This window comes from Coenobita brevimanus, chromosome 14, assembly GCF_032717465.1.
Source record: "Coenobita brevimanus isolate Jiangsu-jjx chromosome 14, ASM3271746v2, whole genome shotgun sequence".
Classification (NCBI taxonomy): Eukaryota; Metazoa; Arthropoda; class Malacostraca; order Decapoda; family Coenobitidae; genus Coenobita; species Coenobita brevimanus.
This window is the reverse complement of record NC_136967.1, coordinates 105,001-129,947: the sequence shown is the minus strand read 5'-3', so window position 1 is coordinate 129,947 and position 24,947 is coordinate 105,001. Positions and strand designations below refer to the sequence as shown.

Here is a 24,947-nt window from a genome sequence, read left to right as displayed (position 1 = left end):
CGTTGCGGAATAGAGAAAGGGATGAGGGGAACGGAGTATATGATAAGCCTCCTAATATGCTAGTAGTGAGGGTGTGTTCTGCGTAGGAAAGACACAGAGAGAGAGAGAGAGAGAGAGAGAGAGAGAGAGAGGGTGATGTGTGTGTGTGTGTGTGTGTGTGTGTGTGTGTGTGTGTGTGTGTGTGTGTGTGTGTGTGTGTGTGTGTGTGTGTGTGTGTGTGTGTGTGTGTGTGTATGTTGTGTAATGCATAATATCACGCCACGTCATCATCGTCAACACAGCACCACATACACCCTCTCACCTCAACACACCATCTGCTTCCTACATTAACGGTACCAACACCGCTGATGCCATTCCTCGTACAGTGCTTTCTTAACCACACATGCATGAGGAAATATTTCTGTATATTATAATGAATGAGGCTAGATAACTTGGTCTGTTGGGTGAGATCCCCTGGCCTAAAGGATTCGGAGGCTCTTGCAGTAACCCCTACAGCTTGAGAACATCTATCTGTCTACGTATATTTATCCACACAGTCTTGGAAAGGCTGGCCACAAATGAATCGCCTCCATAATAGTGAAATGGCGATTATTTAGGCTTTAATAATAGCTGCCAACATTCCCAAGGAAGTGCAGGATGATCTCCACACTGCTGCATGACACTGACATGCTTCTGTCAATTGTCGTGGTGATTAAGGACCATACAAGATCATAGAATCTGTAAACTAATGTATTTGTATGGTATGACTTTTTGACCCCATAAAGCCCTTTAAAAGGCCTACGTCCAAAAAACTAAACAGGCGTCCGGGAGTAGTTGGAAGGAACAACTGTGCCAAGTTTGAAGCGAACTGGTGAAGAAATGAATGGTCGGCGGCAGATTAAAAAAAAAAAAAAAAAAAAAAAAAAACTGAACAAATACAATATGGTCTCCACCACGGTGTGGAGATCATAATAATGCGATGATCTGACTGAAGTTAAATGGTTTCCATACTGGATTAATTTCAGATTTTATTTTTTCACTAGCATGCCTCCGCCCTATGACTCGCTAAAATTCATATCGCTGCAAAACAAAGAAATTTCCTAATTTATTTTGCTTAACTATTAGAGTGAAGGTGTGATTCATTACAGTTTTTTCATCTTAAACTGGACCAGACTTTCATGCACTCGTATCTTGTCTCATGAAACTTCTTGGCTGATTAAGATAATAATGATGCTCAACATCCTTTCCATAGCTCTTCTTCATGACTATCATCATATTCTAGTGTTAATATGTTGCTACAGCTCAGCATTGAAGATAGAGAGACAGCAGTTTTAGGCCAAATTAAAGTAAAATGAGCATAATGTTAGCAAAAGTTCTCAAGTGTTGCAGCATCACTTTTCCTTGTAATTAGCATCGTTTCACAAGCTTTCAGTTTTTTCCTGCTCATCGCTCTGGTTCGCCTTGTTTGCTTCTTAAACTATACATGCAACACCGGTTCAGTCAAGGTAAAGTAAAATATCTTAATGTTTTGCTTTATGATTGTAATTTTTAGCGTTCCATGGCCTTTCGGTTCTCTTTTCGGAAAATATTTGATTACAGTAATTTTTAATGGGAAATAAGTGTTCGGGATGATGATGATGGTGATAATGATGATGATGGTCATAAATCTTAAGGGAGAACTGGAGTAGGTTTGATGGTCATGGTTAGGATGACGACAAAGAAGATGCAGCAATGAATCAGATCGTATTACAAATCATTCTTACATAACTGCAGATCATTTGGCTACTAAATCGTAACATTTTATGGCTACTAAAACTACAAGAAAGCAATTAGAAGCACTCACAAATCATGAACCCCCCCTCCTCTCTCTCTCTCTCTCTGCAGCTCTAAGCGTTTCATAACCAGATACCGATTCAATAACGTTAAGTAATGATACGCACCGATGGCGACGTGTCCGCGGCGTTAACGTTCTATTTCTGAACTAAACAACGCTGTTATGCCTCATCGTCGTTACGTCACCGCTGGCTAGACGCAGACAGCCGGGAAATGGTGCTTGGACGTAACTGATGTTAGGAAATTAAGGCTTGATCAGCAGGGTTGGAAGTGACTCGGTTAAAAAAGTAAGCGGTGATTTAGACAAGAATCATCAGTGTATGTCTTGTGCAAAACGCCCAATCGTAGGCTGGCCATCATATCGACTAAGGAAGCTCCGCTAAACATCTTCCTTACCGGTTACTATCAGCCGATGCCGTGTTAATATTTTAAAGGTTACTGATGCATCAAGGATATGAAATACACCTTAACAGACATTACGGAAGAACAAGATGTTAAAGGTAAATTACAAGGTGACCCATATATAACGGTCCACTGCAAACTCACCTGGGGTATTTTCTTTGTTGTAAGGACGGCTCAGTCTCCTGGTGTGGGCGTAGTTGTGGCAGTGAGAGTAGGAAATCAAGACAATGCAAGATAGGTACTGTTAGCACAGACTGAGCCGCCCTTGCAACACGCAACAAATCGTAAGGCGGAGTGGAACAGAAACATTATGTATTGACAATCTCATATGTAATAGGAAGACGTGCCATAAAGCCATTTCCAAGAGTTTATCCAGAGGAGTCACGACAAGAAACATCTCCACACAACCTTGTCCCAGCTCAAGTACCTCTGTTTATTTTGTCCCCGTCCGTCCTTCTTTGTGTACCCTTGAACTTCCCTGTATATTCACACCTTTTTTATTGCGTGCTTGTTATTTCCGCAGTTTTATTCAGCCTTCGTGAGAGTTCCCGAGATGGAGGGATATTATCTGGCGTTCATTATTACCTTGTCGACGAGGTAGCACTTTCAAGCTGAGTAAAATCGTCTGAAAATAGTAGGGTTTTATCATCATCATCGTCACCATCACGATTTTGTCTTTTTTTGTTTTTCATCGGTGGAAGGGGTATGGATTATATAGAGAGACAGACAGACAGACAGAAAATTCATCGTGCTGAATGGTTAAGATGTGTTTGTTCAGTAAAGTCACGTGGTCCACCAGAGCAAAACAAGCAATGGGGAAGCAGGTGTTGGGTGGAGGGTAGTAGAAGTCACTTTCACTGTTATAGCCGGAGGGAGTTGGCTAACCTCTCATTCCCCTTCCCCCCACTCACCCACCCACTCACATCCACCCAACCCCCTTCATCTCCCCCTCTTCCCTTTCTTTTCCTTCCACCCCTTTTATGCCTCTTGTACCTTTATAACCTCTTCCCCATCATCATCATCATCGTCATCTTTTTCACTTCTTCCTCCTACCTCATCTCCTATAACCCCTCTCTCTCTCTCTCTCTCTCTCTCTCTCTCTCTCTCTCTCTCTCTCTCTCTCTCTCTCTCTCTCTCTCTCTTTCTCTGCATATATGTATACAGACAGATAGATAGACAGACTTACATAGATAGCTAGATAGATAGATACGAGTTTACATAATTTTCTTATCCTCCTTAGTTTGATCCGTCTCTTTCCTTTTCTTTTTCTTCCTCTTATTCCCTCTTTCTTTCCCTTCCTCCTCCTTTCATCCTTTTGCCTCCCCATCCCTTCCTACCTGGATATCCTTCTAAGAATCCAAGAATATGTATCTTAGTCATATCCTATCCTCTAGCAAAAAGCCTTGAGAACAAACATAAGTTGCGGTTTACTGTCCTTTGAATTCTTTCGTACCTTTGCAGATTCTCATTTTCATCTTTCCACCGTTTCTACCTTTCTTAACCCCTTCTCATTGCCCTTTCACCTCTTCGCCCTCCCACTCGCATCCCTTCTACCCTACTTTCCCATCCTTTCTACCTTCCCCTTCCTTTCTTCATCTCTTCTCTTCCCACTCCTTTTTCCTCCCCCTCTCACCTCCTCTTTTTTACCCCTTCTTCTTCTATTTCCCCCTCCTATCCTTTCATCCCCTTTTCCACTCCCTCCTTTTCTCTGTTTTCTCCTTTTCGTTTCCTTTCTTTCCCCCTCCTTTCCTTTCATCCCCTCTTCCTTTCCCTCCTTTCCTCTGTTTTTTCCCTTTCGTCTCCTTTCTTTACCCTCTCATACCGATTTCCACCTCTCTCTCTTTTTTTTTTTCTCCTCCCCCCTCCTCTGACTTTTCCTTCCCTCCCCTCTTCGTTCTCGTTCCCTATACCTCCTCCTCCTTCCCCCTCCCATTCAGTTTTCCTTCTCCTCCTTCCTATAGTATTTCCCCCCTTCCCTCATCCTTCCCCCTCCCAGCCTCTTTGTCTGCCCACCCACCCACCCCATTTCTGGCTCCTTACATCCATTCCTCCTTACTCTCACTTTCTCCAGCCCTTCCGTTCCTTTCACACTGCCGTTTCCGCTCCAGTTCCCACCTTATCTAGTACTCCACCTACCACTTCACCGTCCTCCCACTACGTCTCTCACTCCACTTCTCCTCTTTCTCCATCTTCCACTGCACCTCCCACTCCACCTTCCTCCCATTCCACCTTCCTTCCACTCCACTTTCTTCCCACTCCACCTTCCTCCCACTCCACCTCTCACCCCATATTCCTCCCACTGCACCTTCAACTCCACCTTCCTCCCACTCCACCTTCTACCCCACTACAGTCCCTTCACCTTAACATGATAGAGATTTTCGTCCTTTTGCCGCCATTTCCCACAGGTCAGTGGCAGAATAAGACAATACCACGGCTCCATATCCTTTCCGTGGCACTTCTTCGTGACTTTCGCTATGTTCTTGCGCTAATCTTTTGCTATTCCTCTGCATTCAAGATGTAGAGATGTCAGTTTTAGGCCAAGTTAAAGTGAAGTGACTGTTGTACCGACCTAGAGATCTATTAAATAACAGGGCCGTAAATTACCCCACTGTGAAGCAAGTAAGACTCTCACGCACGAGTTAAGATGAGTTAAGAGGAACTGTATTAAAGTATGTGATTATTACAGCATAATAGGTGATTAAAACAACAACAGATGATGATACGTGAAATGCTGGTTTTCCGATCATTGTCTTCGTCTTCTTCCACTTCATCATCATCATCATCATCATCATCATCATCTTTGCCTTTAGTTCATTAATTTAGATAGGCATAGATTTTCGTACTTTTGTAGCTTATTTCCATCATCTCAGTGGCAGAAAAGATTTGTTGCGGCTCTACATCCAATTCATAGCACTTCTTCGCGACTAGCATCATATTCTTTTGTTAATTTATTGCTACAAGTTAGGATTTTTTTTTTTTTTTAGTTTATTCTTGCTACTTCCAGAGCATTTGATTAAAAATAGAAAAATACTTACTGAGCAGATTAATGAAGTCTGTATATAACTCCTCCTGTTCGGAAAGTCTCTCTCGAGCTAAATTAAAGCCTGTATCAAGGAAAAGGTAATTCGAGCCTGGAGTTAAATGATTACCGTAATGAAAACATGAAATAAAAATAGAAATGTAGTACTGCTAAGAATCAAAATGCTTGCAAAGAGGTCACGATATAAAGAATTTTAAATAGAGTAAAAGTGAAGGTAGAAAGATGAAGGTATGAAATGCCAGGTAGAGTGAGTGTGAAGACGTACGGAAAGTCAGGTAGAGTGAAAGTGAAGGCAGGAAAGATGTGATGTGGCAAGATAATGAAGTTGATAAGAAAGTGTCGTAAGTAAAAAACAAAAATGATACTGGGAGATACAACATTATTCTTTTCGCCCAATTTTTTTCTTAAGTTTTGATACCGTCTGACTCTTTTATTCAAGTAGGGGGAGTTTTTCCGGCCACAGGGGTTAGATATAGCATACTTTACCCTGTGGATTACTAGAAATCCTCCTAAAGCTGAACAAAATAGACAGCAGTAGCAGTAATAAAGTATGAAAAACGTAACAGGAGTAAAGTGATGAAATTATTGAAGTGTCTGCATGGATAAGAGGTATCACAAAGGCAGAAGCTATCCTCTTGGCTGTTTACTGCACGCGAGCGCACACACACACACACACACACACACACGCAAGCAATGTCGAAAGCTATTCCTATCACTTTAGTGTGGACCCATAAAACTCTACCGTGCCTTGAGTAACCCTGAAAGCTAGGAGGAAACGCTAGCTTGGTTTTGTGTGTTTGTGTGTGTATTGGCCGGAGCTGCAAGTACACAGCACGAGTGGGAGTTGGGGCCCGGTGCGTGTGGAGGTGTTTTTGTGACAACGCGTGAAACACGAACGCTTGGAGAATGAAAGTTTAAGAGAGTTTGCAGAAGCTGTGTTGGTGGGAGAGTAGATAGATAGATAGATTGATTGACTGACTGATAGACAAATAGATAGAGAAAGAGTTCCCTGAGGACCAGCTCTCATTCGGTATCGTTGTGATGGTAAATACCCTAACACAATGAAGTGAGGGAAATTATGACATAACAGTGGGCCTTGTTGGAAATTTGCTTGGGATGAACTCTCGTCTTTTCGGACAGTAAACCACTTCTCTTAAAACTTGTTTACCATCATCTCTCATATGATAGAATTATTAGCACAAGAAACCAGTACTGTCGTTATTGTTGTTATGGTTGTTGCCGTTGTTGTTTGATGCTGTTGTTGTTGTTGTTGTTTATGATATTGTCCCAGGCTAATCTGGACGTAAACCCGGTGAACTGCAGGCTGAGTTTGCCCTTACTCTGCAGTCCACCATCTTTCTTTCGGATGATAGGGAGGGAACTGAAGAGCGACTGTATAACCGGCTGTCCGGTTAAATATGTGCCACCGCTTGAAATCGTTCCTCTCAGCACAGAGTTAAGGTGCAGTATACAAAATAAATCGCTTAGGAAGATGTGCCACGAAGCCTCTCACACCAACAGGAATACAGGCCACAGAGAGGATCACCGTCAGTGAAAAATCAAGGGCGGATCCTGCCTCCAGTGGCTTGACCAAGGCCGGCAGGAGACGCCCACACGCTGAAGGACAATCACACGGCAGTTCTTCCACCCACAAGACGTCAAGGCTCCGTGTCCCACCCTCCCTGTCCGCTCTGTAGCTCTGGCAAGGACAGGTTGATCTAGGTTTCATGCTAAGGAATTCTGGTTGCCTTTCAACCGGGACTTTTTTTTTTTCTTTTACATTTAGGAGGTTGGAAACCAGACCTGATATGCGCGGAATCGTTTGTCAATAGCAACATTAAGACAGTTATGATTCTTATCTACTGAAAGAGTGACTAGAGAAAGTTTTCAATCCTAAGCTGAATAAAATCGTCTTGTCGTAGTAGAAATTAGTACTTAGGATTGCCCACATGCCGCAAGGGTTACTCCTTACGGAGCGTGAAACCTCCCCTAAGCAAGGAAGTAGCTGAGATTTTGAAAATAGGGTGGCCATGGAGTGACCAAGCCAAATCGTGGGATCGCCCACGGAATGCTCTTCAGAAGGGTCTGGGTTTATTCCCTCAGATATCTGGGGTGGCCAGGTATATTTCTAGAATGCTCAGTGCCGCCCTGATTACTATTAGCTAAGCCACTAACCCTAAACTGAATGAAACCGCCTCCCAATAGCAAGGATTAATTTTAAGTTTTCTTACATCCTAAAAAGGTTCAAGCAAGCTATGGTAAATGTACAGGATGATTTGCTTCAAGTCACACATAAAAGGGTTTTACACAATGTAACGTGATCCGCTTGACACATCTGTGTTACGCTCTCTCGGTGTCCCAGCCCTGTGTGTGTGAAGACCGGAACCCCCCAAGGCAGCTGCGTGGTGGTGCGTTAACACACTAAGGAAAGAGTCATCTCTCTTGGTCAAGGCAGCACCCCTTCATACCTACACCGTTTGTTACTAAGAGTAACAAAGGGTAACATGATCATGCAGGGGATCATGTATCGGGTAACAAAGGCAAGGTACAAAGAGATAGTATGGCACGTATACTGGTGGCAAATCGAGCACAACTTCTGGAAGAGAAATATTATGAACATCTGTTTTTGATGTGTGATATAAGTACTGAACGTTCATTGCGTCGAATTCCTAGGCTACATAATTAGACGAATCATCTGTTAATTTTTTTACTACCATAGGATATTTCTTTTTTTTTTCGTTAGTTGGAAGAAATCTGTAAAACCAAAAAAATATGTACATACAAATCTAAGCTTCTGCTCTCGTTCGAACGTTCATAAATACAGTCGTAGCTTACCCTCTCCCATTAATGACCCGTTAGATTAATGAATGGCAGGAACCGTATGATGCCAAAGAAGGATATCTGAGTTATCCAGGAAGTTCAGAGTTGTACACTCAGCGTCAAGTGTCCCTTTTACTGTCTCGTAACTGTTAAAATTTGTGCAGATTTTGCTAAACTAGTCGACATCTATCTAGTGCTCTGGAATCTACCGTTTCCTTCACTTTCCCCTTCACTGCAAAAAGTCTACCCATAGATGAATAAAATCATTTGGAGGTTGAGAGTATAAATAAGTGCATCACGTGGCCGAAGTGAAGGATAAGTGAAAATAATTTGACTGTCGGAAATTTTCTCGTCCCTAATGAAATAACAGAGTGAGCAAAGGAACGAGAGTGTCCTAACGAGCACTTCCTCTTATTTTTTTATTTGTCCCTGATATCCCAGATTCAACTTTCTCCTGACCTACTTCCCTGACCGGACACAGAGAGAGAGAGAGAGAGAGAGAGAGAAAGGACGGGGGGGGGAGGGAGGAGGTTGACGCTCGCCTTTGTTGACTCCGGGAATATAAAATGAGGCGTGAATGTAATTACGAGTGGTTTGTAGATAGGGCGAACGCTTAACAACAGTGTAAATATGAGATTAAAATGAAATTATGGACAAGCTGTAGCAGGTGCGAATAACTAATGGTATACACATGTAGAAAGCAGTTTAGATATACGCTTATAAACTGCGCGAGGGTCAGAAAATCAACTTTTTCGAAGTCCAGGATTTCCTCAAGAACATACCTTCCTTCACCTCACGTCAGCTTTTTGCTTCCTCTCGTCATGTTTCTCCTGCCTCCTCTTCCTCTCTCCCACTTCCCCTCACACTTGCCTCTCCCATCTATTCCCCTAACCATTCCCTTCCACGACTGTACCTCATTCCTAACATTCCATTTCCTCTCACCCCTTCCCTCCTTTCTCTCCATCTCCCTTCCCTCATATCTGTTTCTGTCTGGTCATCCCACACTTGCACGCCTATCTCCTTCCTCTCCCAAACTCCCCCTTCACTCGCTTCCCTGTTTCTCTCCCTTCCTCTCACACCTTCCCCTTCCTCCCTCCCCTCCATCCCTCCACTCCATCCCTCCACTCCATCCCTTCACTCCATCCCTCCACTCCATCCCTCCACTCCATCTCTCCACTCCATCCCTCCACTCCATCTCTCCACTCCATCCCTCACTCTAACCCCTCTCTTCCCTGTTCTTTCACCCCGTTCACGCTTTGCCATTCTTCTCCAATCTTCCCTCCCATACCTCCTCTTCCCTTCTCTCCTCCTTCCTTCCTCCCTCCTTCTCCCCCTCCATCCTGCCCCTTTCCTCCTCTTTCCTTTCCTTCATTCCCCTCCTCTCCCCTATCCTCCCCTCTCCTCCTCTCCTTCTCAACCCTGCCTCCATCCCCGACCCCCGACCCTCATCTGCCATTCACTCAGTTCCCTCATCCCCCAACTTCCATTTTTTTTTCTAATTTCCCTTCCCCCTCTCCTCTCCCAATCCCCTTTCTCCATTCCACCTTCCTCCTCCCTCCCCTTCCTTCTCACACACACTCACACACCTCATCTGTGCTATGATTATGTTTCCTAAGATATTAACAAGCCATCCTTTTCCTCACTTTTCCTCTGCCCTTTCCTCCACTCTCCCTAATCCCACATTCCCTTTCTCTTCCCCCATTCCCATCTCCCTCCGCTATTCTCTTCCCGTCTCCCTCCCTCCTACCCCCATTGCTCCCCCCTACTATATTCCATTTGCTCCCCCCCTCCCTATTCTCTTTCCCTTACTTCTCTCCCCCTTTATTTACACCTCTTCTTTTCTTTCCTCGATCCCCCTACCTTCTCTATTCCTTTTCCTTTTGCTCTCATTCCCCTTCCCAATTTCCCTCCCTCCTCCTTGACTGCTTATTTCTTTTCTCTTCCCCCATTTCCATCCCAACCTCCTTTCTCATCTTTCGTCCTCCTCCCCCCTGTCCTCTCGCCTCATTAGGGCCGCCAGCGACGCAATTATCTGTAAACAGGAGACCGAGTGACTTGTGTAATAAGCCTGCCACCCCACCGTTATGTTATTAGGCAGGAATCCTCCATACTTTCCACACTCAGTCCCCTACTGTAGTTGTGGTGAAACAACCGTGCGTGGAGCTGGCCTTGGGAGAGAGAGAGAGAGAGAGAGAGAGAGAGAGAGAGATGAAATGAAATGAAAAAGGTAGCACCAGGTAACAAAAACCAAAGTGCACTAAGTCGCTTCACAGAGTGAAAAAATGGTAAAAGAGGAAAATAAGGGAAATTACGGTAAAGGATGAAAATAAGGGAAATTACGGTAAAGGATGAAAATAAGGGAAATTATGATAAAGGATGAAAATAAGGGAAATTATGGTAAAGGAGGAAAATAAGGGAAATTATGGTACAGGAGGAAAGTAAAGGAATGTATTTTGAGCACCGAAGACTGAAACTGATGTTGTCTCAAGAAATAGCGAAGAGAAAGTAATGCGCGACGTCTGTAAAGCGAAGGATAACCTGACTCCGCATAAAGACTTTGTACTGGACTATGTTTGTTGTTGAAGAGGCTACCTTTGAGTAAGGATAATGGGTATCGAAGAACCACTGGAGAACTGAGTGGTGGAAGGGCATGACTCGGGCATAGAAGAACGGCGGCAAGGGAAGGGGGTTTCTTCCCCTGGAGGCAAAGGAAGGTCTAAAAGGGATTTGACGATAGGCTCACTTGAAGTTGAGGTGGGGGAAGAAGAGAAAGGTGGAGATAACGGAGAGATTACGGATGAAGTAGAGGATGTAGAGGCTGCAGCCTCAGGGGGAAGAGGAGTGGAAGGAAGAGTGAGAGGAGGGAAGTGAAAATCGGCAGAAACGGTAATTGTAGAAGTGGAAATGGGGACGGTTGCAGCAGTGGTTGGAACAAACGATGGTGAAGAAGTATCCTGGAGAAACCGTGTAACTTTCTGGATAGTTTGGGGAGAACTCTCACCCGAAGATGCATGACGAAGTGGACGGAAGTCAGATCTGCAGGAGAGAGGAGGCATGCAGCGCTTTTGGAGAACAGGACGCGACCCACGATGGGCTTTACGTTTCCTAACCGACTGTAGGGGAGTGGCAGGGTGGGAGGGGTGTGGCCGAGAACGGGAAGGATGCGACACGGGCGCAGAAGTAGAGGACGACGTAGGTGGGGTAGAGGAAAGAGAGGTGGAGGTAGAGGAACCGAGAACTGAAAAGGAATTTGATAACGGAATAGGGGTGGACGAAGAAGGGCAAGAGGTGGTTGAGAGAGAAACGGACAAAAGTTGGGCCGCAGAAAGAGAACAAGAAGGCTGTAAAGAAAACGAGGGAGAGGACGAAGAAGTGAAAAAGAAATCTGAGGTTGCAACAGAAGAATAGAGACGATAGGCTGTGGCAGTAGCATCTGTATAGCCTTGACGTCGTGCTTCCCGGCGAGCTTCAGCCCGGCGGAGTCCAGTGCACAGTTGGATTCGGAGAACCTCACATTCAAATTTGTACGAAGGACAACGACGATCAGTAGCGGTATGCTCACCTCTACAATTAGGGCAGCAGTGATGATCCGAGGGGCATTCATCATCCTTATGATCTGAAGATGAACAAAGGTGGCACATAGGAGTGGATCTGCAAAATTTCATGGGGTGTCCAAACTTCCAGCAAACACGGCATTGACGAGGGACTGGGGGAGATTCTTTAACGTTTAGCTTGAGACCACCAAGCATAACAGTGGTAGGTAAGGTACGGCTGTCGAAACGGATTTTTACAATATTTATAGAATGGTGGCGGCGATGCGTAGGAGGAAGCGAGTAACACTGTACCGTAACAACTTTATGACCCTGGAGTTCTAAAATCTCCTGGATAAGAGGAAAATACTCTGGCCACTGACGGTCACCAGGACCGATATAAGTGGGAACCAAGACTGTTCCTATACAAGAATTGAGGGGAACATTTTTTGTTACAATAATAGGTGTACCGGCAGGACTAAGTAAACAGGTTATGGCAGTCGCCTGTTCGTTGGACTGAACTGTTACAAGACGAGAGCCATCTGGACGAGACGTAAATTGGACATCTTTGCCCACCTGCTTCAATAGGCAACACTGAAAAAGCAGGTCATCGCCTGCTAGAGGGGCAGCTGAGGGAATATCAAAAAACTTGGTCCAGGTCTGGGAGCCGAACAAAGCTTGGAATTCGTCATGTTCTGTTTGCTTAGGAAATGGGAGCAGAGATGGGCAAGGACGAGAGATATGTGTGGAAAAGGTAGATGAGGTAAGAGGAAGATAAGGTTCTAGAGTAATGATAGAGGAGGAGCTAGCAGAGGAGGACTGGGCAGAAATTGGGGGAGTAGGAGAGGAAGGAGGTGAGGAGGAGGAGAAAAGAGACGGAAAAGTGGAGGTAGTCGGTGGGACGTCCCAAAGAGAAGCCGAGGTCGTTACCTGGGTCAGGTCGGCGGCAGAACCGGGGGAGGGGGAACTAATATCCAAATCCATAATGGTATATGAAACAGAAAAGGCTCATCATGACGGTTGAAAAAGGAAAGACATTATGAGCGAAACCCCGAGTCTAGAGGCCCGGCCAACGACCCCAGTGGGAGTCAAACTCCAGTGTGAGCCCCTTACCCTACCCTGGAAGGGATAGCGACGCTGCGCCAGAGAACAAAAGGTTCCCTGCACAGCGAAGGGTCACCGGCCAATGACCGAGAGTCCCGCCGCTGAGCCACGGCACCCCCGGAACCGACAGCCGCAGCTCAGCGACGGTCCCTCCTGCACTGGTGGTCCCTCTGCAAAGGTCCGCACACTGGGGTGGTGCCGAACCACCATGACCCCCACCACTGGCCGAGACAATAGCCCAAAGGCACACCCAGTCCTTCCTGTTACAACTTACGCGTGGTCAATGATGAGAATTTTGATGAATGTGGAAAAGTCCACGCCATTTAAAGCCAAATGATAGCATAGAGAGTGACACGAGAAAACGAAAGAAGAAATGATAGAAAAAGAAAAATGCCTTGCAAAATTAGTTGAGGCAACGACTGGGGCCCCAGGAGGGGGGAGAGGGGAGAGCAGAATGGATTTGAAGGCCATCTTGCCACCAGGCCTCCACGTCTGTGGAGGGAATAAAGGTACCCTGCTAGAACTCCCCACACATCAAGTCCCAGTCGATGCCCCCGAAGCCCCCCACGACGGCAACGAACAAGGGAACGGGGGGGGGGGGAAGAGAGAGAGAGAGAGAGAGAGAGAGAGAGTGAGTAATTGAGTGAGTGAGAGAGAATAATTTTTCCCTTTAGGAAATGCAATAATCACAGCAACTGATTCATCAGCCGTCTACTGCTGTTGTTGTTTCTGTTACTGTTGTGTGACCAGACTCGTCTGGACGTGATTCAGGTCGAATGCAGACTGAAGATCCCACCAATCTTCTTTTGTGGTATAGAGAGGGAGTGGAGGCATGTCTGACTAATGAAACAGAGGTACCTCCCTCTTATATCTGTGCCACCACGTGAAGGCATCCCTCTCCAACATCAATTTCCCACCATCGGGGCCGTATTGATGTGTGGAATGCATGCAGTATGGAATGGAAGACTCATCGCTTCACACCTGCTGATCCCTGTGTCGTGCCGATGTGACCTACAGGCTCAGAATTAGTCACGCTGAGGCCAGTGATGCGTAGTAAGGGTGGAGGGAGGGAGAAAAGAGATAGGAATAAATGAAAACAAGCGGCGAATGAGGGAGGAAAAAGGAAGAAAGTATTGCAAGCAGAAGAAAGGAAGAGACGGGAATTTATACAAGAGGAAGAAAGGTGAGATGAAGGAGAAAGGGGAAGTTAGGAAAATAGATGAGATTCAAGGGAGAAAGATAAGAAACAATGTTTACAGAACAGTGACGGAAGGTTGACGTAACGCAACTCCCCCCCTCCCTCTCTCTCTCTCTCTCTCTCTCTCTCTCTCTCTCTCTCTCTCTCTCCATACCGGATGAATCTCCCTTCACTTTCACTTAAGGTTGTTGTTTTTGTTGTTGTTGCTGTTGTTGTGCTTGCTGTGAATACGGAGTGTGGTGTGTGTGTGTGTGTGTGTGTGTGTGTGTGTGTGTGTGTGTGTGTGTGTGTGTGTGTGTGTGTGTGTGTGAAAGAGAGAGAGAGAGAGAGAGAGAGAGTTTGTTGACCGCACGATATGCGTTGCGCCTTGAAACCAGTAAATTCAGTGTAAAGAAATAGGTACGGTGAACAAAGGAATGGGAGGGATAGCTGGAAAATTGGTGGGTGATGGGGCTGGGGGCAAGAAAGCAGTGGGCGATTTAGGATTAGTGGTTTAAGTTCATTGGTGGTTTATTTAAGAATATCATTCAAGAATGAAAGTGTGGGGGGGGGTTAAGAGTGGGTGTATGGACCCATAAAAATGAAAGAAAAAGAAAAAAGAGATGATTTGGAATTATGGTGGGGAGTGGAGTGAGGGCATGTGAGTATATTGTTTGATAATGGTGCTATATAATTAATAGTTTGCCTGCAGTGATGGCTTATTCAAATTTTTTCCAGTACAAACAAGATGAACAAGATAAGCTCGCATTGTTCCCATATACCTGGTAGGTTGCAACGCAGGCAAAAAATGGACAGAGTAACACAAAACTTCTCTTTCTTCACGTGTTGTAGGGAAACCTGCTCTCGCTCCAACCATTTTGAGGGTGGCAGAGAGTTCTTTCTCTGCCACCCTCAAAATGGTTGGAGAGTGAGTGGGAAGGTGAGAAAGCTAGAGAGAGAGAGACAGACAGACCAACATTAACCCCAATCATTTCTTTACAGGTTGCGGGGAGACCTACTCTCGCACAAATCGTATCGTAGGTGGGACCAACGCCGCCTTCGGAACCCATCCTTGGCAAGTGGCTATCATCAAGGAGTCCTTTTTGAGCAAGCGGATTGCGTGTGGAGGGGCTCTCGTCAACGAATATTGGGTGATCACTGCTGCCCACTGTGTTTATTCGTGAGTTTTGCGTGTTCTGTGCGTTATGTGTATGTCCCGCTTGAATGATCGGTTAGTTTTTTATTTGTGATAGTGTGTGGAGGCACCCTCATCAACGAATACCGGATGAACACGCTGACCGTTGTGTTTATTCGTGAGTTTTATGTGTTTTTCGCGTGTTCTGTGAGCTGTGTTACGTATACTTTTCTGGTTTTCTAATGTTCTCTGTGTCCTCATCAGTGAATACTGGGTGATCACTTCTGCCCAGTGTGTTTATTTGTGAGTTTTTTTTTTCCAGGCCTTCTGTGTGCTGCATTACATATACTTACACCCATGCTCGCGGACAGGGAGCTGAGTAATGTTTTACTCGACGTGTCTGTGTCTGTATGTGATATAGACCAAAGGCAGTGGAATGGTTGAGGATCTTCCCAGAACATGGCCTTTTTTTTTTCTAACAATTGGTCAAAGGTCAAATTCACATGCCAATGTTAGATTAACCAATTATTGTCCGATTTACGCCAAACTTTAAGGAACGTTTGATGGTAAGGCAATAATACAGGGATTCGATTTGAGAACAATCAGTGAGGTGTGTTTTCTCAACGATTTTCTCATCACCTCTCTCAGAACATTGCCAAACATCAAAACATTTTTTTCCCCTTTCAGAACGCCCATCGGGAACATGAAGGTCCGTCTAGGAGAGTGGAACGTGAGACAACAGAACGAAAAACTTCCGCACGAGGATTACGAAGTAGCCAGAAAGGAAGTCCATCCGAATTACCAAGCAGCCGACTTTCAGAACGACTTGGCGCTGGTGAAGGTGAACAGGAAGGTGGTATTCAGAGAGCATATCATCCCAGTCTGCCTCCCTGAGCAGGATCAGAGCTTCATCGGGGAGTACGCTACTGTGACAGGATGGGGCCGACTGAGACACGGTGAGGAGTGATGGGTCGATCGAGACAGATAGATGAATGGATGAATGGGTGGGTAGGTGGATGAAAAGATAGATATTCATAAAACACATATTTCTTATATGTTTCTCTGAGCAGGATGTGAGCTAAGTAGTATATTTATTCTGTTTCTATTTACTCGGCATGATAAGAGAAAATGAGTAACAGTATTGGATCCGATTTACAGCTTAGATCTTATTTTCATCTTTGTAATTGATCTTTATTCTTGTTGTTCCCGCTCACCACCACTCTCTCCTCAGGTGTATCTCAAACCCCCGAGATTCTCCAAGAGGTGGACGTGCAGGTATTAAGGAACAACGAATGCCAATCCTGGTTTAAGGAGGCTGGGAGAAGGGAGATTATCCACGACGTATTTATTTGTGCCGGGTACAAAGACGGAGGCAAAGACAGCTGCCAGGTAAGTGTGGGTGTGGGTGGGAGGGTGAAGGTATGTGTGAGTTGGGTGTAGGTGGGTGTGGGTGGGAGGGTGAAGGTATGTGTGAGTTGGGTGTAGGTGGGTGTGGGTGGGAGGGTGAAGGTATGTGTGAGTTGGGTGTAGGTGGGTGTGGGTGGGTGTATTCGAGTGTAACTGGGTGTAAGTGGATGTGAGTGAATGCTGGTGTGGGTGGGTATGGGTAGGTGTGGATAGATATAAGCTGGTGCAGACTGGTGTAGGTGGGTGTAGGTGAGTGTGAGTGTCAGTAAGTGCGTGTAGGTGAGTGTGGGTGTGTGCAGGTGTTATAGGAAGGTGTTAGTGGGCATAGGTGGGTATAAGATGGAATGGGTGAGTGTGAGTGAGTGTAGGAGGATGCAGGTGAGTGCAGATAGGTGTACGAGGGGGCAGGCGGGTGTAGCTGGGTGTTGGTGAGAGATGGTAGGTACTGGTGAGTGCAGGTTGGTGCAAAAGGTGTAGAGTAGGTAGGGTAGTTAACCAGCAGTAGATTATTAAAGCATGCAAGATTAAACCGTTGGATCAAATAAGGTTATATGAGTGATGACGCAGCCCTGAGGGGATATTCTCCCGCATTTGGTCTGATCAGCTAGTCAGGTCAGGTGCGGGTAAGGGGATGGGTCTGTTATGATGTGGCAGGGGTAAACCAGTTCTGCTATCGGGCCCTGCTGCGGATGTCACTGATTGCATTGCGCAGTTGACCCTTGTGCGGTGTGGTGCGGTGAGGATCTGTCCGTTCTCCCCTTTGGGGCTAAGATGCGAATGAATGTGTTTGAATGGATGAGTAAATGGGGAGTGTGTCGTCCTGTCTCGGCTACCTCCCTTTCCTTGGGGGAAGCAGCCTAGGTATATAGATAGATAGATAGTAAATATGAGATGGTATTGATGTCTGGCACATAAATGGGGCAAAGGTTACTGATATGAAGTATTGTAATTATAATTATCTGTGAGTACCTGACGGAGAGTTAAAAAGACAGACAACTAGAAAGACAGACATGTAGACAGACAGACAAATAGATAGGTAGATAGATACATACATGCCTATATACATACATACATAAATACAGAAGATGAAAGATAAATAGATATAGATAGATTTATTGATAGTAGACAGATAGGTAGACTGGTAAATATAGATAGACAGATGGATAGATATCGATGATTAAATGACTGTATCATCATAAAAACAAATGAACCTTAACTCATTAACTGCACTTTCTATTTTACTCTAACCTGGACAATATAGAGGTAAGTTTAGTTCCTGTTAAGATACCTGTATATATAACTTAAAAATAACTGCACAGCAATATTGTAAATAGCTTAAGTAACACTGATGACAACTCTTACCTGCTTCAAGGCATTTACGGAAAAGCTTACAGACTCTTAGCATATACAGTTCACATTTTTTTTTCTTGGGTTGGGCGCAGTTTGTACGGAATGTGCTAACGTTCAACAGAGTGAGATTTAAAACAGTTATTTTGCCCTAATATAAGAAAAAAAAATAGCTAGAAAATTAATGTTGCCTAATATAGAAAAGTACAGTCCATGACTAAAAAAAAAAAAAATCTTCGAGTAATGTTTTGCATCATCCAGCTCATTTTCTTTCATATCCACCCTAGAGTTCCAATATTGTTTATTGTTTTATATAAGTCCCTGTAAACTTTATTATCATCAGTTTCTTCAGTAGACATTTAGGGAGACAAGTAACTATTATGTGACTTTTGCTGACTATATCATTGATTAGACTGTGACTTTTGCTGACTATATCATTGATTACACATACAGAGTGCGGCGGGAAATATGTAGGAGACTCCAGGAAGTTATTTTTGGGCTAATTTTGGCTTTTCTATGCTATAATAACATAGGGCTAATTTTCAAACATTACCGAGCTCCAATTGCTGATGACCTTTTGGGCGAAAATGGTATCCCCTCGTAATTCATCCATACGTTTAATAATTATAGCTTTATAAAGGTTGAGAATTAGACCCATGTTGATGAAGCTTTTCTTTTAAATCAAATTAGCCCATGACTAACCTCCTAAAATCTCTTACACATTTCACGGGACACTCTCTATGTAGACCGTCTTGAAATACTTTGTTACATTATCTTCTTTGGGTTTGTGTGTGCTTCATTTCAGCTGTCCTCTTCAAAATCTGGTTTGTTCACCATGAAACTCGTGTGTTCCCTCTCCCACTCATTCTTCATGCGTGATTTTAATGTATACACATTCTAACTCCCCACACATTGCACTTTTCTTAGAAACCTATAATTCACTCACAAATTTTTCATAACGCTATAGTGCTTCAAAGCTTAACTTATCATAAACTGTAAAAAAAAAAATAATAATGTAAATATGGCACTAAGCTGTAAACTATTTGCTCTGGCTTCAATGAATGTGTAATATTTTTTTTAATGTGTCCGACTCTGGGCATCGACTTCATAGCCCATTCTCTAAGGCCCAACAATTCTCCTACGAACCACATAGCTTGACATACCCCTAGTGTGGCATTAGCACCCACGGTCCATATTGATTACACAGTGCGTGCCAGGGTTGTCTCATTCCAGACTGCAGCGATACCATTGGCGAGAGTGATTTTATGATATGTCGATGGGTCTTGCAAAAGATCAGCAAAACTGTTTTATCAGCAATCAAGACAACAAACGGTTCCTTGCCCTGACGTGGGAACAAACTCACGTTCTTTCGGGCAACAAACTGTTTCTGTAAACACTCGACTCCCATGTCTCCATTTGCCTCTCACTAGCAGCCAACCACTTCTGTTAACATCTGTATCCACAATATACCTGACAGGGCTTAATAACCTCATCCATTATCCCTTGATGAATGTCTTGTAAACGTGAGAAACTGAGTTAGAAGGATGAAGATGATGACTATACCAGTATAACTAGATCTTGACCCTCTTGACTTGTTCCGATATATTCATAGACGCAAGCTCTTGCATCTCTCTCTCACCCTTCTTCCATCTGCCGCTTGCCGTCTTTCCTGTCTTTCATCCTCCTTTTTTAAACTTTTCACTCCTTTTTTCCTTTACCTTTAGCTCCGCCGTATCTTGCCGTACACCCTTCTCTCTTCTTTCCTCTGCCTCTTGCCTTCCTCCTTCTGCCACTCACTCTTCATCAGTGGCGTAGCCAGGTCTCCACAAAGGTAGGGCCAAGCCCTATTCTGAGCGAACCCACTGACGCACAGTTTGCATACATTGAATAATTGAAAATTTCATATGGGAAGCCAGTGGTGGGAGCCAAGGATCCGACTCCGGGACCCGAAGCCCCCAGTACCCCACATGGTTACGCCACAGCCCTTCCTTCCTCAATCTTTCACTCCTTTTCTCTGTCTTTCACTTGATTCCTCAGCATTTCACTCATCTTTCCTCTATCTTTTATCCTTCTTTCCTCTTCACCTCATTCCTTCGCCGCTTCAACCCCCGGCCTTGCAGGGAGACTCAGGCGGACCCATGACTGTGACAAAGGACGGGAAGGCCCAGCTGGTTGGACTTGTGTCGTGGGGTATCGCCTGCGGGAGATCCAAACTGCCTGGCGTCTACACCAACGTTACCATGTACACCAAGTGGATACAGGACAAAATCAAGTCCTGAGACACTTCTGGGCTGTATTGTAAGTGGCATAGGAGGCTTATAGAATCTAACTCTTCTTTAGCGATTTTTTTGCATGTTAACACCTCAATTTTCTCTTTTGTGCTATCTATATCGATTCTTTGTCGACATAGCATTAATAGCATTCAAGAAGATTTTGAGGTGTACTATGAAAGATAAATTGCTAAGGAAGAGGTGTTAGAGATCTCCAAAGTCACTTAGAATACGGGCCCCTTACCTCACGCAGCATCGACGTGATTTGACGTTATCTTATAACCACGACCTCACTCTTCCACCTCTTGTGTATATATCTTTCACTTCCTGTACCACTGCAAGTAACTTTCGAGACTATTAGCCTTATGCTTAAAACTTAGATGGAGATGGGGAAGGAAAGCCACCAATTTTTTACTGTCGTTCATGGAACCCATATGGTTATTAGTGTTACTCAGCCTGCATTCCATGTTGTTGTTGTTGTTGTTGTGACCCCAGGCTCATCTGAATCTGAAGCCTGTGGACTGCATGCTGAAGTATCTCTTCTCCAAATCCACCGTCCTTTTTCGAGGGACAGAGGGGGAGAGAAGGGTCGCTAGTGGTTATAATGATGCCATAATGTGAAGGCATCCCTCTCAAGCACCGCATCACACAGTACAGGGAGCAGCCAACATACTTATAGAGAGACCAGGCACATTATCCTTCATCGCTTGGCCCAGTAACTGTTGTCATTATTCAGTGTTTGCTTTCTCCTCCCCATTTCAGGTTTTAAGCATACGGGCTAATTATACATACAACTGTTTCTTGGCGGTACGGACACTTCGAAGCACTTCCTCGTAGCTAATTATCTTCCATATTACACCTTATTATTCTCTTGTATTCCATTACATATCTTTTTGTTCGCCTTTATTTGCATCAGTAATTAATAAGAGGCCATTAAGGTGTAATGGGCAAAATAGATTGCTGAGGAAAATGTGCTGCAAAATTTCCAGAACAGGAGAAAATGCGGCACACTTTGTGACTAATGGCTTAACCCTTAAACTTCGGCTTACATAAATAGAAATTCAGGTTCCTTAACTGTATTCAAATCCCCAACATTAGTACGACTGCAATTTTATACAAGCTGAAAGTTTATTAACATACCCCACACATGCTTACACTAGTATGAAATAAAAGCATTTTATGTTGCACCTTCAATTATTTCAGAATTTTGATAAGCAAACACTTTAAAAAGGGACTATTTCCAAAGTTTAAGGGCTGAGTGGACCAATTCGAACAGTACTTGCAAACTTTTAGGTGCCTATATCATGTAAATATGGTTTACAAACTAATTTGTATAGTTTTCGGACACTGACTTTCGTGTATTGGGATTGCTCAATGCCCCTGCAGTACCGTGACGCCTTTTTTTATTTTTTTATCATACTATCACTAAATGATTTTGCAGCCTTGGACACTACTCAGAAGTAGCTCTCCAAAGCTGAAAAATTCGTGTGGCTAATACAAGCAGAATCCAGATTAAAATGGACAATTGTACTGAACGAATTAATTTTATTAAACTTTTCATTGAGTTTTCTGTACTAACCACTGTAAACTTCTGATGTATGCACGAAGATCAGTATTGTATGTGAGTTGAGTTGTAACATCTGACCCCTTCACAACGATGACGAAATTTCTATCTTATTCTTGCAGCTACCAGGCAACTTCATTCAGCTCAGGAATACCCCTAAGGGGAAAAATCTAATGAAGGCTATATCTAGTAAGTGCAGTTCGAAAAGTCAATCTTAACATGAATATAATCGTTTTGAAACTGCGAGAACAAAATGGAAAATACGACATCGGAGTGAAAGGTTGAACATAATCTTGAGTTCAATAGTGGATGTATTTACTGCTTTCCCAAGAAGATATTTATATTTATTTTTCAGTCACTCTTCTAGCTATATAACAGCTGAACACATTTTTCATTCTTTTTCATTCTGCCTATTATCCCATTACGTCCCATCCCTCACTAAACCCGTCACTAACCTCACCACGCTGCACCCAGTCTTCCTGTAATCTCGCCGTAGGTCCATCCAACCAAACAATAACTCATCTAGCCTCACCATCTGACCTAGCCATAGCTTCATCTGAACTCACAACCCTGTGCAACCAACCTCACCTCAGCTTAACAGAACCTGATACCCAGGGTCACTAAAACCTGATCTAACGTCATCAAAACCCAGTTAAACTTGCTCATCACTGTCAACACCTATCACCTCTTTAACCTCATCTAACATCACCTAATTTCATTATTTATCCATCTAAGCACATTAAAACTGAAAATAACCCCACCACACCTTATTTAACCGCACCAAAACCTCACTAGCTCCAGCAAAACCCCATATGACATCACCAAAACCAAGTCTAACACTTCTTAACTTGCAGGGCGACTTCGGAAATCTCACCTTAATTTAATCTTACCTATTCAAGCCAATCTCACCTAACATCACCAGAGCTTCATCTAACGCCACCTAACTCCATCGTATATACTTAAACTCCACCCAACTTCACCGTAACCCCATCCAACCTCACCAGAATCCAATCTAACCCTTTCTAACCTTGCAGGGCGACTACGGAGGCCAGCTAACTCTCTAACACGAGCGTCGGCTTCATCAAATAGGCCTCATCCACCCCATCTAACAACACTAAAGCTCCATCTAACCTCACCCAACCCCACAAGAATTCAATCTAACCCTTTCTATCCTTGCATGGCAACTGTGGCAGCTCGCTAACTCTCCAGCACGATGGTCGGCAGCATCTGATAGACCTAATCTAGCATCACTAAAACCCCATCTAACCTCACCAAAACCTAACCTAACCCCACCTAACATCACTACAACCCAATCTAACCTTTCCCAACCTTGCAGGGTGACTCTGGCAGCCCGCTCACCCTCCAACACGACGGTCGGCGACATCTTATAGGCCTGGTGAGCTGGGGGATTGGATGCGCCAGACAAAATCTACCGGGAGTGTATACAAACATCTCTCACTTCTCTTCGTGGATACAGAGGATAATACGGACCTAGAGATTTCGTAACACCTCTTCCTTTGCGATTTATTCTATAGGCTACCACGGAGCCCTCTAGAGATTGCGTAACACCTCTTCCTTTGTGATTTATTTTGTAGACCGAAATCTCTCACTTTTCCTCTTGGATTCAGAGGATAGTACGAACTTACGCCGATATTCTAAGTAGATTTGGAAATTACACAACACCTCTAACCTGCCGATTTATTCGGTCTACTGCTTGTTAATATTTCATCGTATGTTGTTTATGCCTTTTTAATATCCACTAAGGTTATATCAGTGTCATAAAAGAAATTATTAGGATGTAATGTGCAGGATAAATTGAAAAGGGAAATGTGTCATGAAATCTCCACGTATTGTTCATAAAGTTTCACGAAATCTTCACGTATTCTCAGAAACATCCCTTCCTTACAGAATTATTCTCTGTATCTGGTGCTTTAACATAGTCGGGGACAAAAATTTTCCCAATATTTCACTTTTGTACTTGTCACTTTCTTCTGATGGGTAATATTCCTAATATAAGGGAGACAGTATGTTTCTTTGGTTACAGATGATACTTTCCGATAAGATTAGTTAGGGATGAAAGTTGGGGACATGCCATTCCTGCGAAGTAGACCCAGTGAAATAATAGGCGTATTTTTGCCCGTGACTGCATTTCCTTGTATTAGTGTATGCAGTCTGTATCAGTCAAAAAACAAAGAAATAATTAATGTACAAGAGGTTAATAAGTTGTAATTAGCAAAATAAGCCTCTAAGGAAGGGGTGTTACGCAACCTCTTATGCCACCCGTAACAATAGCCTTAAAGTAGATTGTCTAGTGGGGCACAGTCACGATCTGTAGTTCGCTGACACTTACTTGTTTACTTCCTTAGTGCTTGGTGAATAAGAAATGTGGAGGAGGAGGCAAACCAGTGGACAATGAAAAGTATAAAAGGGAAGGAAAATACTCTAAGATAAGAGCTGGTATGAGAGCACTGTGTGACAAACAAGATGAAACAAAGCAGATTTAGTGTTGCTGTACTATAAGAGTCTAGACTTTGGACGAAACCCTGAGTCTTGTATGCTCACGTCGATTACATAGTTCGTTGAAGTGAGAAGTGTTAAAAACCTTACATTAAGATTATTTGTGTGATAGCATTATTAAGCACTAACGCACACGCACACCCACACTCAACGTGATAGCATTATTGAGCACACACACACACACACACACACACACACACACACACACACACACACACACACACACACACCCTCCCTCTCTCTCTCTCTCTCTCTCTCTCTCTCATACACACACACAAAGCACGAGATGGAAGGATACTCTCGGGGTCGTTTGGGATGGAATGAGAAACAAGGCAGGCAAGGACACAGTGCTGGAAGGGGATTGTCGGCGAACTTTTTCTGGTGATTGCAGAGTAGTTCGTAGGGTTGTGATTGTGGGGTAGTTGTTACTGAGGATGTTATTGACCTCTTCAGACAGATGACGTCTTCTCTCGTTATTGCTACTGCCAGACGGTTACATTCAGCACAGGAAAGCTTTTTTTTTTCTTTCTTTCTTTTTTTTTTTACTAGAGATGTTAGATGCAGCCTTGATTAACCCCTTCACTGCAAGAGGTTTCCCCAAAGCTCTATAAAACAGTCTGGAGGTAGCGAAAATTAATAACACATATCCAGACTAAAGGAGGTTAACCCACTCGCTGCAAGAGGTGGGTAAAATAGTACGGCGGTAGCTGAAATATAATGCCTAGGTCAAATGTGGCAGCTGAAGGGATAACTGAGATAGCTTGTAAGCCAATTAGAACGGGGATTAGTGCTGGGGAGGACGCCTTCACGCAATGGCACTGA

The 24,947-nt window shown here is 44.0% G+C and overlaps 1 protein-coding gene across 1 annotated transcript in view; it reads left to right on the top strand.

Annotated features, from left to right (window-relative positions):
• LOC145417580 (uncharacterized) overlaps nucleotides 1–23,103 on the top strand; it is an 85,730-nt gene extending 62,627 nt beyond the window's left edge. Inside the window, exons 7-10 of the mRNA XM_080286288.1 lie at nucleotides 14,888–15,065; nucleotides 15,708–15,976; nucleotides 16,252–16,409; nucleotides 22,945–23,103. Of these exons, the coding sequence (XP_080142414.1) occupies nucleotides 14,888–15,065; nucleotides 15,708–15,976; nucleotides 16,252–16,409; nucleotides 22,945–23,103 (764 nt within the window). The remainder of the gene's footprint in view (nucleotides 1–14,887; nucleotides 15,066–15,707; nucleotides 15,977–16,251; nucleotides 16,410–22,944) is intronic.
• Nucleotides 23,104–24,947: the final 1,844 nt, after the last annotated feature.